The following is a 12,378-nucleotide window of genomic DNA, read 5'->3' on the forward strand; positions in this document are numbered from 1 at the left end:
TCACATAACGGAACTACTGTATAAGGCAAAACACCAACAAGCAATCTAGGCTTGATGTTACAACCACCTGCAGAGCATGAGATAAAATGAGGGAAAATTTTTGCTTCTGCTTCAGAGTCTGCTTAGTGGTGTCTAGTCCAGAATTGGGCATTTCTACTGCTAGAATCTGCTTTCTAACAGATTTATATGGAGAGAGGGAGAGATGAATCCCCATCGGGGATTCTTCAGCAGTGTAAACTACTGTGTTGAGAAGCAGATGTGCAATCCATACTTGGCCTTTTTCTGATACTGTAAAACACTAAATATAAATACCTCCTTTGATCTCAGGGACAAGGCCAGCACTATCAAATCTCTTATAACACCACTAAGAGACCTAGCTGGAATTAGTGGCACTCTTGCAAAGGACTTAACAAACATCCTAAAAGTCACAAACATAACTGACAACCCTCCACCTCATTAAAATGTCTGTGCAAGAACCACAGAAAATGTTGTCAATTGTATACAACCAGCAGAAATAAAATATGAAAGGATTTCACCAGTTTCTATCACTTCCAAAGTTGTTTCATTGAAGTAGGTACTAACCACTAAAGATCAGCTTTGAGCTAGAACAAAATGGTGTGTCATTTAAAAACTGTAACTGGAAGTCTGCCATCGAAGGTAAGTTCCCCATTACTAGACCGGAATGTATGCCAATGGGACTTTCAGTCAGTCAGTGACGCTCTTCTTAGGATAGGTAGTAGCCAGGGCCCATCCACTTCTCAGCAAAAAAATAGAATACTTCTCATTCTTTTGCCATCCCTCAGCAATAGATGGTTACATTTTCAAGACTGATTATGTCTGAAAGATATTCATAGGATAAGACAATGAAGCTGGACATTTCTGTTAATGAAAGCAAGATGGATCTTCTGAAGACACAGGATATTCAAGCATTAGGAATTCTTCTAATAAGTTGGAACATTATATATATATATATTGTTCTATACCGGTGTAGCATCTTCAGTGTATTATTTATGGCCAGCATTATATTGCAACATTAATCCACTAGTTTCCTATAAACTAGTTCTTCATCCCCAGTGCTTGTCAGGACATTGTTCTTTTTACTTTTAAGGGGTACTACTGCCTCAGTATCAGTCATGCCTTTTTTTTTAATACAACACAGGTATCAATGATGGCTATTAGACTTTACAATCTGTTCATCTCTACAATGGTGTCTTTTATTCTGTAGAAGCACAATCCCATTTTGAGAAGCTTCATTTAAGATGCCACCTATGTTTTATAGAAACTGACATTCAAGGATTATGGGTCCAGATCTGCAGGACAAGAACTCTGCCAAAACATAGCATGGTAACTGCTATACTCGCCTCTTTTGTTGGTGCACTTCTACAGATACTGCTATTCTTATGCAGCATTATCAATTTTTTAAGTTGCCTTTAAGACAGGCTATTTAGTTCATCTTTCTCTTTCTGCTTTAAGTTACAAAGTTTAATAATTGAGAATGTAGTGCCTGCAATGAAAAATGAAGCAGCCATTTCAATTCTTTTCATAGCACAACCCTTTAAAAAATGGATGTTCCCTAATGCATACAATTTGTGGCCATTTCCTTCCTTATGATAATCAAGCATCTATAAATAACTGCTTCAACTTGGCCCCCTTTTTGTTGTTCTTTTTGGTTTCCTTTCCTGGGAAACATTCACTCTTCCCTTGTTCTTGAACTGTAGTGTTTATGAATTGTGGGGTTTCCTCCCTTCGTGACAAAGATAGCAGGAAAGGTAGGAAATCAGTATTGATCTGCAGGAATATTCTCACCTGGCTATGCCCACAGATGCCTTTTTATATCAGGGAATGAAATGCATAGACAAAGTTGAGTAATAATAAGTCCATCCAGGTTCTTGCAGTTAAAAAAAAGCAGGAATGTATTTTCATGCAGATTTCTGAGGAATGATTTTTTGGAGGCGGGGAGAGAATTTAAGAACAAAGTCTTATTTGTTTTGGTGCTAAGCAAAAATGCTCATTTGTTGTTTTTCACCTAGGGACAGGAGGCAGAGGAGGGGCCCCACGAGTAGCTGAAAATATAAGAGAGATTGTTAATACATGGGTATAATACATCCAGGTGCTTCCTTCTATAGGAACCATGACCACCAAACTAAAAAGACCATAATTTTTTATATGGATGTTATCATCCTAAGAAAATGTCTGTCTGTCTGTCTGTCTGTCTATCTATCTTTAGTTTATAAAAAATAGAAAGCCTATTAATACTACCAAAGCATTTATTATCACTTTCTAAAAAACTTAAATACCTGCCTTAGTTAACATATCCTCCTACAAATTGTTCATTACGTAAAAACTGAGCTCCTTTGTCATCCTTATTGCCTATCTGCTTCAGATACCTCTATATCCATATATGTTTCTAATATCTTTCCTTCTTCCTTTATGAAAAGACAAAATCCAAATGCACAGTTCAGTAATTCCTAAACATTTTTTCTCAATGTTTCTTTCATGGCATCTCTAGGTTTAAAGAAATACTGAACAGTTATACTTCTCTCAAAAACTGTAAAATTCCATTGCATTCTCGTTAGTTTCCTATGGTGCTATGGCAATTTGAGAACTGTGGGCAAACATATATAAGGCTGCAGAATTGGCATAATTTGGAAAACAATCAAGAAACAATCACCAACAGTAATTGAGACTGGGAACTGCATCACTAAGCAACAAGGTCATAAGGGGCAATGTCATGTGACTGTTCCAGCAGTTCCCAGTTGGCTTTGTTAGACAACTCACACACGATCCCCATTTGTAACCTCTTGACAGTTTCCCATGTTTTTGCTTAAAAGCCAGCAGTGAAGGTCAAAAATGATGAACGTGTTGAAGTGGAATGCTGCAGCCGCCAGTAAGTACAAGAATCTGTTGTAAGTACCCCTCATTCAATGCCATCCTAACTTCAAATAGCCACTGACTGAGTGGACTACCTGGTAGAAGTAAATTAATGGTAAATAGAATTTGACTAATACTATGGATGGCAGCATTTTTGCCCTATGGATTGTCCTTAAATCACCTGTTAAGCATGCCAGTTTGCAAACTGTGAGTGCAACATTGTGATGTACTACATTAGTTTAGTACTTACCTCTGTTAGTTTTGCTGGGATAAATTCTCTGGAAATATTTGAATTCTTCTGGAGCTGGGAAATCTTCAACTGGATGAAAAGAGTATTTGGATTCAAAGTCATCTGCAGAAGATTAAAAAATAAGAAACAAAATAAATGGTGGGTTTTAGTAGATAAAACTGAAGGTCACACCCATCTGGTCCTGCTGCTTTTATCATTAAGGCTTTGAGAAAATCTTGTGCAAGATGAAAATGGCCGACTAAACATCATGAGGTAGTTAGACCTCATAGATAGAAGATTTGGGCCACAATTCAGCAAGATTTCATCTGGCACCTAAAGTAAAGAAACTATTGCCACTTGGAAATGTAATTCAGCAATTAAAGAGTTACCGTATTTTTCAGAGTATAAGACGCACCAAAGTATAAGATGCACCAAGGTTTTGAAGAGGCAAAGGGGGTTTTGCACTCTACAAACCTCCCAAAAACGGCCCGTTTTTTGTGAAAACGGGCCTTCCCCCGCCCCCCAAAAAGGCATGAATAGCTTTTAGGGGGTTTGCAGAGTGCTCCTGGGGGTGGGCCCCCCAATAAACAAGCAAAAAACGGCCCGTTATTGGCAAAAATGGGCCCTTTTTTCGTTAAAGAAACTGCAAGCATAGCCTTTAGGAGGCTTATACACTGAATACTGCATTTTATGCCTCCCGAAGCTCCGCCCCTTCACCAAAATGGCCGTGCAGAGTCTGTAGAAGGTTTATAGAGTATTCCTGGAGGGGGGGGGGGGTTTAAGCAAAAAACGGCACATTTCTCACACATTTCTGCCCTTCCCAGTCCCAGAAGCTCTCTGAAAGTCTTCTATAGGCTCTACATGGCCATTTTGGTGAAGGGGGCGAGGCTTCAGGAGGCAAAAAATACTGTATTCAGTGTATAAGATGTACCCAGATTTTCAGCCTCTTTTTTGAGGGAAAAAGGTGCGTTTTATACTCAGAAAAATACGGTACATAAAATATACATCACGTTCTTTGCATTTCCTGACAGATTTTGATCAGAATATCAAAAGAAACATAAAGCATATAAAATGAATTACTTCTATATGTATTTCACATAGAGAGTATTAGGTTACAGATATTCAACTTTTTAAAACTACTTTGTCTTTCTTGCAGATACAATATGATCAATTTTTGTATTCTGCTGTAATTAAATTTGGTAGGTTCACTAGACTAACAGATTAATCCAGTGAACCTTAGATTAGATTAATTTCAAGCATCAAATGTGTATAATTTTATATCAATATTTAAGGCAAAAATGTTACATTTTATTAATCGCTCCTAACATAAAGCAGCAGAGCTTGATTTTACCACATACTCAAAAAGAAAAAAAATCTCCAGACTAATCTAAATATTTTTATAGTCTTCAGAATTAAACAAAGAAGATTAGTAACAACTGTTCCCTTCTTGATAGTCTAGAATCTTGACTCTTTCCTATTCAACTTAAATGTCAAAGAATCCTATCAGGGCAACAATAAGCCTTGATAAATAAATCTTCTTACTCACCCAAATAAGACCTAACTGTAGAGATAGAGTCCCGATGTCCATTTCTCATTGGTGGGGGAGGAGGGGGTGGTCCAACTGGTGTTCTGGTAGGAGGTGGGGGTGGTTTTCCACGGTTCATGGGATCTGAAGACCCATGTATTCTGTAGGGTGGAGGTGGTGGAGGTGCATCTCTTCCACCATTTCGTATCATGGGTGGTGGTGGTGGTGGAGCTAAACAGAAATTCTCCAGGTCAGCAAAGACATGGACTAAACTGCAAAATCATAATTATTTTAGCCATATTTATTGAATAAACTACAAAGGCAGATACAAACACTTAAGATATATATTATGGTTCAGATACAGTAGTTGAGTTTACAACTGAAATCAAACAAGCCAAATCGTGGCTTAATGTGATACACAAACTACTGTACCTAAATATAACAGATGCAGCCCAATTCTGAAAATAGATTTTTGGTAGCCAGAAATATATGATGTGCACAACTAAACTGGCAATTCATTTTCTATTCATATTTTACGTCATTCACCCTGCATGCAATAAAAAAGTCATACATTTGATTATAATCCTGACAGATTTGGTGAGTGCTATGAGTAGGAGAAATAAATAAGAGAAATGCAGAGCCTGAATATCTCACCACTCAAATATCCTTTAATGCAGCTGTATCTTTTCCAGGAATCAGCTGATTACCCTTTAGAATCACCAAATGTTTATGTAATTTATTTGTAAAACATTTTCAACTCAACATTTCTGAAATCTCTCATTTCAAAATGAGAGATTTCAACCCTCAAAATGGAGGGTTGAAACACTACCCCCACCCAAGCCATTTGTTTGAAACAATTTGGACAGAAAGGGAGAAAGCAGAGAAGTGACAAACCCACTCAAATACTAATTCTAAATTTGGCTTCCAACTTGAAAAGATTGTGTTTTTAAAGGAGTCTAGGAGCGTGAAGATTTATTTCGTCCGAGTGTTTTTTAACTAATATATCTTAAGCAACCCCAATTAATGAGAGATAGAATGTAACAAGGGAGAAGATCAAGAAAAAAGCACTATCTTCATTGACAATTGATAATCTAGTCCTGCTTGTGTGGGAAATTAACCAACTACGGTAAATCGGAACTTGGAAAAGCAGGAGGCGAAGAAGAAACATACCCAAGTTTTGGCTGTATGCAAACTTATTCCAATTAATATATTTTGAGCAGCTATGACCAATGAGAGATGAGGGGTGACAAGAAAGGAAATAATAACAGAGTCAAGAACTGCAGGTTCCTGAAGGTTTTTTTCCCCCTTCCTTTTTTTCTGCAAAAGTTTAAAATGGCTCCAGCTTCTCTTCCGATTTTACAGTAGTTAAATTAACTAAATTTAAGGTGGACCAGAACCTTGAAATAAGATTTGTATAACTATCTGCAATTTTGGAACTAGACATTAAGGAAGAACAAAAGACCAAGATGGCTCCCATTGCTCTTCTCTACAGCAGCTGAAGCAGAAAATTTAAGGTGGACCAGAACTCTGAAATAAGAACTGTATAACTAATTGTAACTTTGGAACTGGACATCATGGAAATCTGGGAATTTGAAGAACTACATGAAATTATAAAAATATGCATAAATCATTAAAATCAAGCCTAAATAGAATTCTGAACCCAGAGAAACAGGTATTTAAAGAAGAAGGCAAAGAAGAAGGGGGGCAAGATAATGAAGGGGTAGAAACAGAGGGAAGGAAAATTGTAAAGGAGGGATATGTTCCAACAAAAGGGAATAAAAAGCAGACAAAAGATGTTTTGGAGGTTGTCAGTGGCATAAGGAAAATTGAAGTAGGAGATTACAGGACCACAACAAAGAGAAATATAAAAGATCTTCTTGACGGTGGCTTGGGAAAAATTTAAGAGGATGGATGTATCAAAACAAAGAAAAGGGAGAAGGCAGAAACAGAGAAGTGGGACAAAAGACTTACTAGGAAAAAATCAGACAACTAGAAGTTGTTATATGGGAAAATATAAAGCTAAGATAAGGAGTTTATTCCTAAATATGACAAAAAATGGAGTTCCTAACTGGTTGAATATGGAAAGATAATTAAATAAAGATTAAAATATATGGAATGTGGACAAATATGAAACTGATATGGAGAGATTGTAAAGCAGAGGTTTGTGATTCACTTTTATATATGATAATTTAACTGAGTTGCTAATTGATTGAATATGACAATAGAAGGACAATTAAGCATGGGTTAAAATATATGAAACATGGACATATATAGAACTTTTAAGATGATGAACAAAGTGAGATGTTTACCGCTTGTTATTCTATATAGTACATTAAGGGAATTGTAATGAACATTGAACGGTAAGGATTGCCATTTATAGACAATTAAGGGTAATCTAATCCAAGATATGGAAAAATGGAGAGGGAACATGAAATATACTTACAATGGGAAACTATTCCGATTTAAAGACAGAGTCACAAATTGGGGTGAGTAAGGATGTACAATTATATAAATATAATGATGAGAATAGCTGGGAATTGTAACCAGATCTACATCTCGACCAAAATTAGGCTTGGCCGGGGGGGGGGGGGGTGTTGTCTGTGTGTTAAAAGCACAATGACTATATATGTATACTTTTTTGTTCTATTTTTTTTTAAAGGAGGAGGAAGATATATGTTAAAATTAAATATATATATATTGAAAAGGAATTATAAATACCATCAACATAAAATGGAGCTTGCTCAGAAGCTGAAATACACCAAGTAAATGAAACGAAGAGTGTGAAGTAGAGGACATAGGCAAGGGAAGAAGAGAGGGATAGGAGGGGGGGGGAAAGGAGGAAAGAAAGGAGGAGTGGAAAGGGGAGAGAGGAGAAGGAGAGAGGAAGGGGAAGTAGAGAAGGGTGACAGAGGGAAGAAAGGAGGTAGGGAGGGGGAGGAGAGAGGGAGAAGAAAGTGATGGATAAGGTACAAATATGGTGTATGGAGGGCAGAAGAGCCAGTAATTGTTTTTGGGAGTTGATGGTAAGATGAATTGATATAAACATTTAATAATACAATACGATGTTGGCTATGTAATAGCATACATGTGATTATATGTTATAAAAATGAAAAAATAAAAAAAACTTTATATATAGACTGATGACCTGCCTCATAATGGATTCCCTATTTTGGGAGACTTGCAATGAATACCATACTCAGAACATGAAATATCCAATTCCTGTTCAAAAAGACTTGGTGAAAAAACTGCCCTCCTACATCTGTCAAACGTAACTTTTCAATTTTTTTCAAAGAAAGCAGCATCCTTCATGGATAAACCCTATATTTAATCATTGGTATTGTCCAGTTAGAACATCAAGGAAGACATTATGAAATTACTATCAAGTATTCAATATTCATCTGTAAAATTATCACTGTCTCCCTGAGGGAACAAATTTAGACCAATACCGAAGATGAAGAGCTTGACAGTGAGAGAACTGTGGCTTGTCTAAAGTATTCATAATGACTTTGTGGTTGGACGAAGAATTTCCTAACTCATGGTCCACATTGATGTCATCAAATTTTAGCACTGCAAATAGGATTTTTTTTCAGAAATATCAAATCAATAATTTTGAGATCAGCTAGAACCCAAATTCCTAAACATGTCATTAAACGTTGTTATAAACATTTAAATGTCCAAAGTCATTTGCAGATATTTTCTAGTTATAATCCTTATTCCATAAAATAAACATTACTTTTTGTGAAAGGGCAATTAGCATCTTCTGTAAATTTATCTCTATATATCCAAATTAGAAGATATACAGTAGCTTTGAAGTATTTTTGTGTGCTAACACTTCTGTTTTCAGACAGTAAACGTTGACTGTTATAAATTCCACAACCTACCATATTTTTCGGACTATATGACACACCTAGCTTTTGGGAAGGAAAACAAGAAAAAAAATCTGCCTCTGCCCCTCAGCAATTTGTCTCCTTGCAGCAAACAGCAAACAGCCTGGTCAGCTTCAAGACAGCCTGATTTAGTACAAGCAGCTGATTGGCAGTTGGATCAGCCTCCCAGAATATTGATGATCAGCTGTTCCAGGCTGCAGGGATTCCCGCCATCTATCGCCACCTCTGTGCGCCCGATTTTCAGCCTTTACGCATCCTATTTTCAGCCTCTGCCCCGTTCAGCAGTGATAAGTGGCAGCAATCCCCGCCGCCTGGAATGGGCTGAAAACGGGCGGCACAGAGGCCAAAAATGGGGCACATGGAGGCCAAACATGGGCGCATGGAGGCAGAAAATGGGGTCCGCAGAGGCGGTGATAGGTGGCAGCGATCCCTGCAGCCTGGAACAGTTGATCGTCAGTATTTCGGGAGGCCGATCCAACTGCCAATCAGCTGCTCGCGCTATATCAGGCTGTGCTGAAGCTGACCAGGCTGTTTGCTGCAAGGAAGCAAATTGCGGGGAGGCAGAGGCCAAAGGGTGGGGGCCATTGGGTGGGGTTTGGGCAATATTCGCTCTATATGACGCACAGACATTTCCACCCACTGGGGGGTGGGAAGTGCAACTTATAGTCCCCAAAATATGGTATTTTTAAGTTGAAGGGGCTATAAAAATCTCTTACCTGCACCTCGGCTTGGTGGATCACGGGCAGGAGGTGGTGGGCGGTTATTTTGTAAGGAAGGAGATGCTGAAGGAGGAGGGGGAGGTGCCATACCCCTCCCTGGACCAGGTGCCTTTCTATGTAAGGAATTGTGTCTCTGGGGAAGCTCAGGAGCAGATTCATTAATAGGGCTGGCAGGGCCATTAGGGACACCAGGAGGCTGTCGGTAGGGTGGGGGAGGAGGTACCAAGGATTGGTTTTGACTGCTTGGTCCTGACCGGATATTTACTGGGGATGGGGGTGGCTTGATGGGAGGAGGAGCTGGTGGGCCATCACGATTTCCTGGAAGCCTTTGACCTGGAGTTGGTGGCAATGGCTTCTCACGGTTGTAGGAAGGTGCTTTGCTATTATGCATAGAATGTGGAGCAAGAGGAGCATTGGCTCGTCGTCCAGGAGGTGGTGGTGGTGGGGCTGAAGAGCTGTGCTTCATACCAGTGCCACTAGCACTGTTTGGCCGTGAAAGATCTGGCAATGAAGGTCTCTGCATGCGTGGAAGCTCTGGAGGAGAAGCTCGGCTATTTTCAGTGTCATCTTGGGGTCGGGTGCTGGTAGCACACACAGGAGGCTTGGGTGCAGCTGATCTACCCCCAGGACCCTGATGTAGTACCTTCCCAGAGGAGTTGTCTGGAAAAATAAAATAAATAGTGATATATAAAATCAGCTAAATGGATCAAAGCCTTTACAGATACTGTGTTTCCCCGAAAATAAGACAGGGTCCTATTTTCTTTTTACTCACAAAATATGGCTTGGGCCTTATTATGAGGGGTGGGTTTATTGTTTTGGGGTTGCCGGGTGGCTGCTCTCTTGCGAGCGGGCTCCCAAAGAGGCGGGCACAGCCTCATGGGCGAATGGTTGTGTTGTGCTGTCGCAGCAGCGCAACAGAGCAGCCATGAAGCGACCACGCTCATGAGCAGCCACCCGGCAAACCCCCTTTCCAGCCGGGCACAGCGCCATTCACTGACCTAGGGGTATCGGCAAGCCACGTGAGCACCTGTTCGCCGCTGCCCGGCTCCCGCGACTTGGGGCCTTCGAAATGCCAGTGAATGGCGCTCTGCCGGCAGCTGGCCCACAACCATAGAGCGTACACCCAGAGCAGCTACTGCCGGAAGACTCGGTTTGGAAGCCACCGAAAAAGCCATGCGGCGGCGGTGCCCTTCCTCTATAGAGAGCTGGGCCAGGGCATCATGAGGCTGGGAGGTGCGTGAGCGAAAGCGGAACAGCTGCTCGTGCAACCCCCCTCTCCAGCCATGCAGAGCTCCATTAACTGGCATTTTGAAGGAGCCAAGCCACAGGAGCCGGGCGGCGGCGAACAGGTGCTCACGTGGCTTGGCGATACCCCTAGATCAGTGAATGGGGCTGTGCCCGGCTGGAAAGGGGGTTTGTTGGGTGGCTGCTCATGAGCGTGGTGGTTTCATGGCTGTTGTGTTGCACTGCTGAGAGCAGCCACCCAGCAACTCCCCTCTTCAGCTGGGCACAGCACTGCTCACCGACCTAGCGGTATCCCGAAGGCTCCAAGCAATGCTATCACCTTTGCCTCCCCCCCCCCGGTTCCCGCGGCTTGGCACCTTCGGGATACCGCTAGATTGGTGAGCGCTGCTCTGCCTGGCCGGAGGTGGGGGGTTGTCCAGGGGGCTTATTTGCAGGGGAGGGCTTATATTTTTGCCCACCAGAAAAATGTGGCATGGCCTTATTATCAGTACATGTATTTGGGGGGAAACACGATAGCTCTGCTGGGAAAAGTTGTCTTATTTCTTAAAGGGATAAAGCTCATAGGTAAAAATGACCGTACAATTTAATAAAACTTACAGATCTGTTTGAACAGAGATTATACCCACTGATAAATATGTATTCCTAATTGCAGATGATTAGCAGATTTTAAATGCCTAAACTGTATTATTTCCAATAGAAAGTAAAAGGAATACAGACTCAATTATAGGGCACAGCAAGGGAAAGCAAATCACATTTCAAAACTGCTAAAAAAGGTATTTTTAAAAACATCACCTGAACTCTCTTTTACGCCCATGGGTCGTAGTTTGGGGATACCACCTTGGAAAAGGCCCACCTTTGTTGGAAGGACAGATGTAGTAGAAGTATAGCTGCTGCCACTCTTGGATTCTGTAATAAAAGGCTTCCATATTATTTAACTTGTCAGATTGTGTAACACAAAAAGTTTATCAAATACAGCTATTGGAAGCAAACCCATAATTGCTAGGCCTACCTGCAACTAATGGTATTTGATATTGTTATTCAAATGTCCAAAGTTTAATGTATTTTCCTCTAGAATGCTTTAAAGAGATGTTCTCCTTATTCTTAAAATTAAAATGCAAAATTCAGAAACTTTTGTTTCTAATGTTTACTAGGTAAAGGTAAAGGTTCCCTTAGTCCAGTGATGGCTAACCTTTTTGTTGTTGGGTGCCAAAAATGTGAGGGTGCGTGAACGATAGCGCATGTGCATGACAGCACCCATAATGCAAACGCGCCTCCACAAACTAACTTCCGGTTGGCCCATTGGGCCAGTTGTTCGCCCTCCCCAGACTCCAGAGTCTTTCTTGAAGTCTGGGGAGGGTGAAAATAGCTTCCCCCGGCTCTCTGGAAGGCCAAAAATCAGCCTGCTGATGCACGCATGCATGCTAGAGCTGAGGCTCACGTTCCGGCAGATATGGCTCCATGTGCCACCTGTGGCATACGTGCCATAGGTTCGCCATCATGGCTCTAGTCATTCCCAACTCTAGGGGGCTGAGCTCATCTCTGTTTCAAAGCTGAAGAGCCAGCGCTGTCCGAAGATATCTCCATGGTTATATGGCCGGCATGACTAAATGCCAAAGGCACACGGAACATTGTTACCTTCCTACCAAAGTGGTCCCTATTTTTCTACTTGCATTTTTACGTGCTTTCGAACTGCTAGGTTGGCAGAAGCTGGGACAAGTAACAGGAGCTCACTCCGTTATGCGGCACTAGGGATTCAAACCACCAAACTGCTGACCTTCTGATCAACAAGCTCAGCATCTTAGCCACTGAGTCACCACTTCCTACTAATGTTTACTAATAATTTGTAAATGCTTCGACTTTATCTATATTTAATATTAACCTAAAGACTTCAGGCAGTTTACA

At 40.8% G+C, this 12,378-nt stretch overlaps 1 protein-coding gene across 3 annotated transcripts in view; it reads right to left on the reverse strand.

Annotated features, from left to right (window-relative positions):
* Positions 1-1,886: 1,886 nt before the first annotated feature.
* Positions 1,887-12,378, reverse strand: part of WIPF2 (WAS/WASL interacting protein family member 2) — a 40,858-nt gene continuing 30,366 nt past the window's right edge. For all 3 annotated transcript variants that reach the window (XM_081932104.1, XM_081932105.1, XM_081932106.1), the window contains 5 exons: positions 11,269-11,382; positions 9,229-9,891; positions 4,647-4,856; positions 3,122-3,223; positions 1,887-2,063 (listed from right to left, as the gene is read on the reverse strand). In XM_081932104.1, the coding sequence (XP_081788230.1) occupies positions 2,023-2,063; positions 3,122-3,223; positions 4,647-4,856; positions 9,229-9,891; positions 11,269-11,382 (1,130 nt within the window). In that variant the 3' untranslated portion in view covers positions 1,887-2,022. The remainder of the gene's footprint in view (positions 2,064-3,121; positions 3,224-4,646; positions 4,857-9,228; positions 9,892-11,268; positions 11,383-12,378) is intronic.

The sequence above is a fragment of the Natrix helvetica genome (genome assembly GCF_964273705.1).
Source record: "Natrix helvetica genome assembly, chromosome: Z".
Classification (NCBI taxonomy): Eukaryota; Metazoa; Chordata; class Lepidosauria; order Squamata; family Natricidae; genus Natrix; species Natrix helvetica.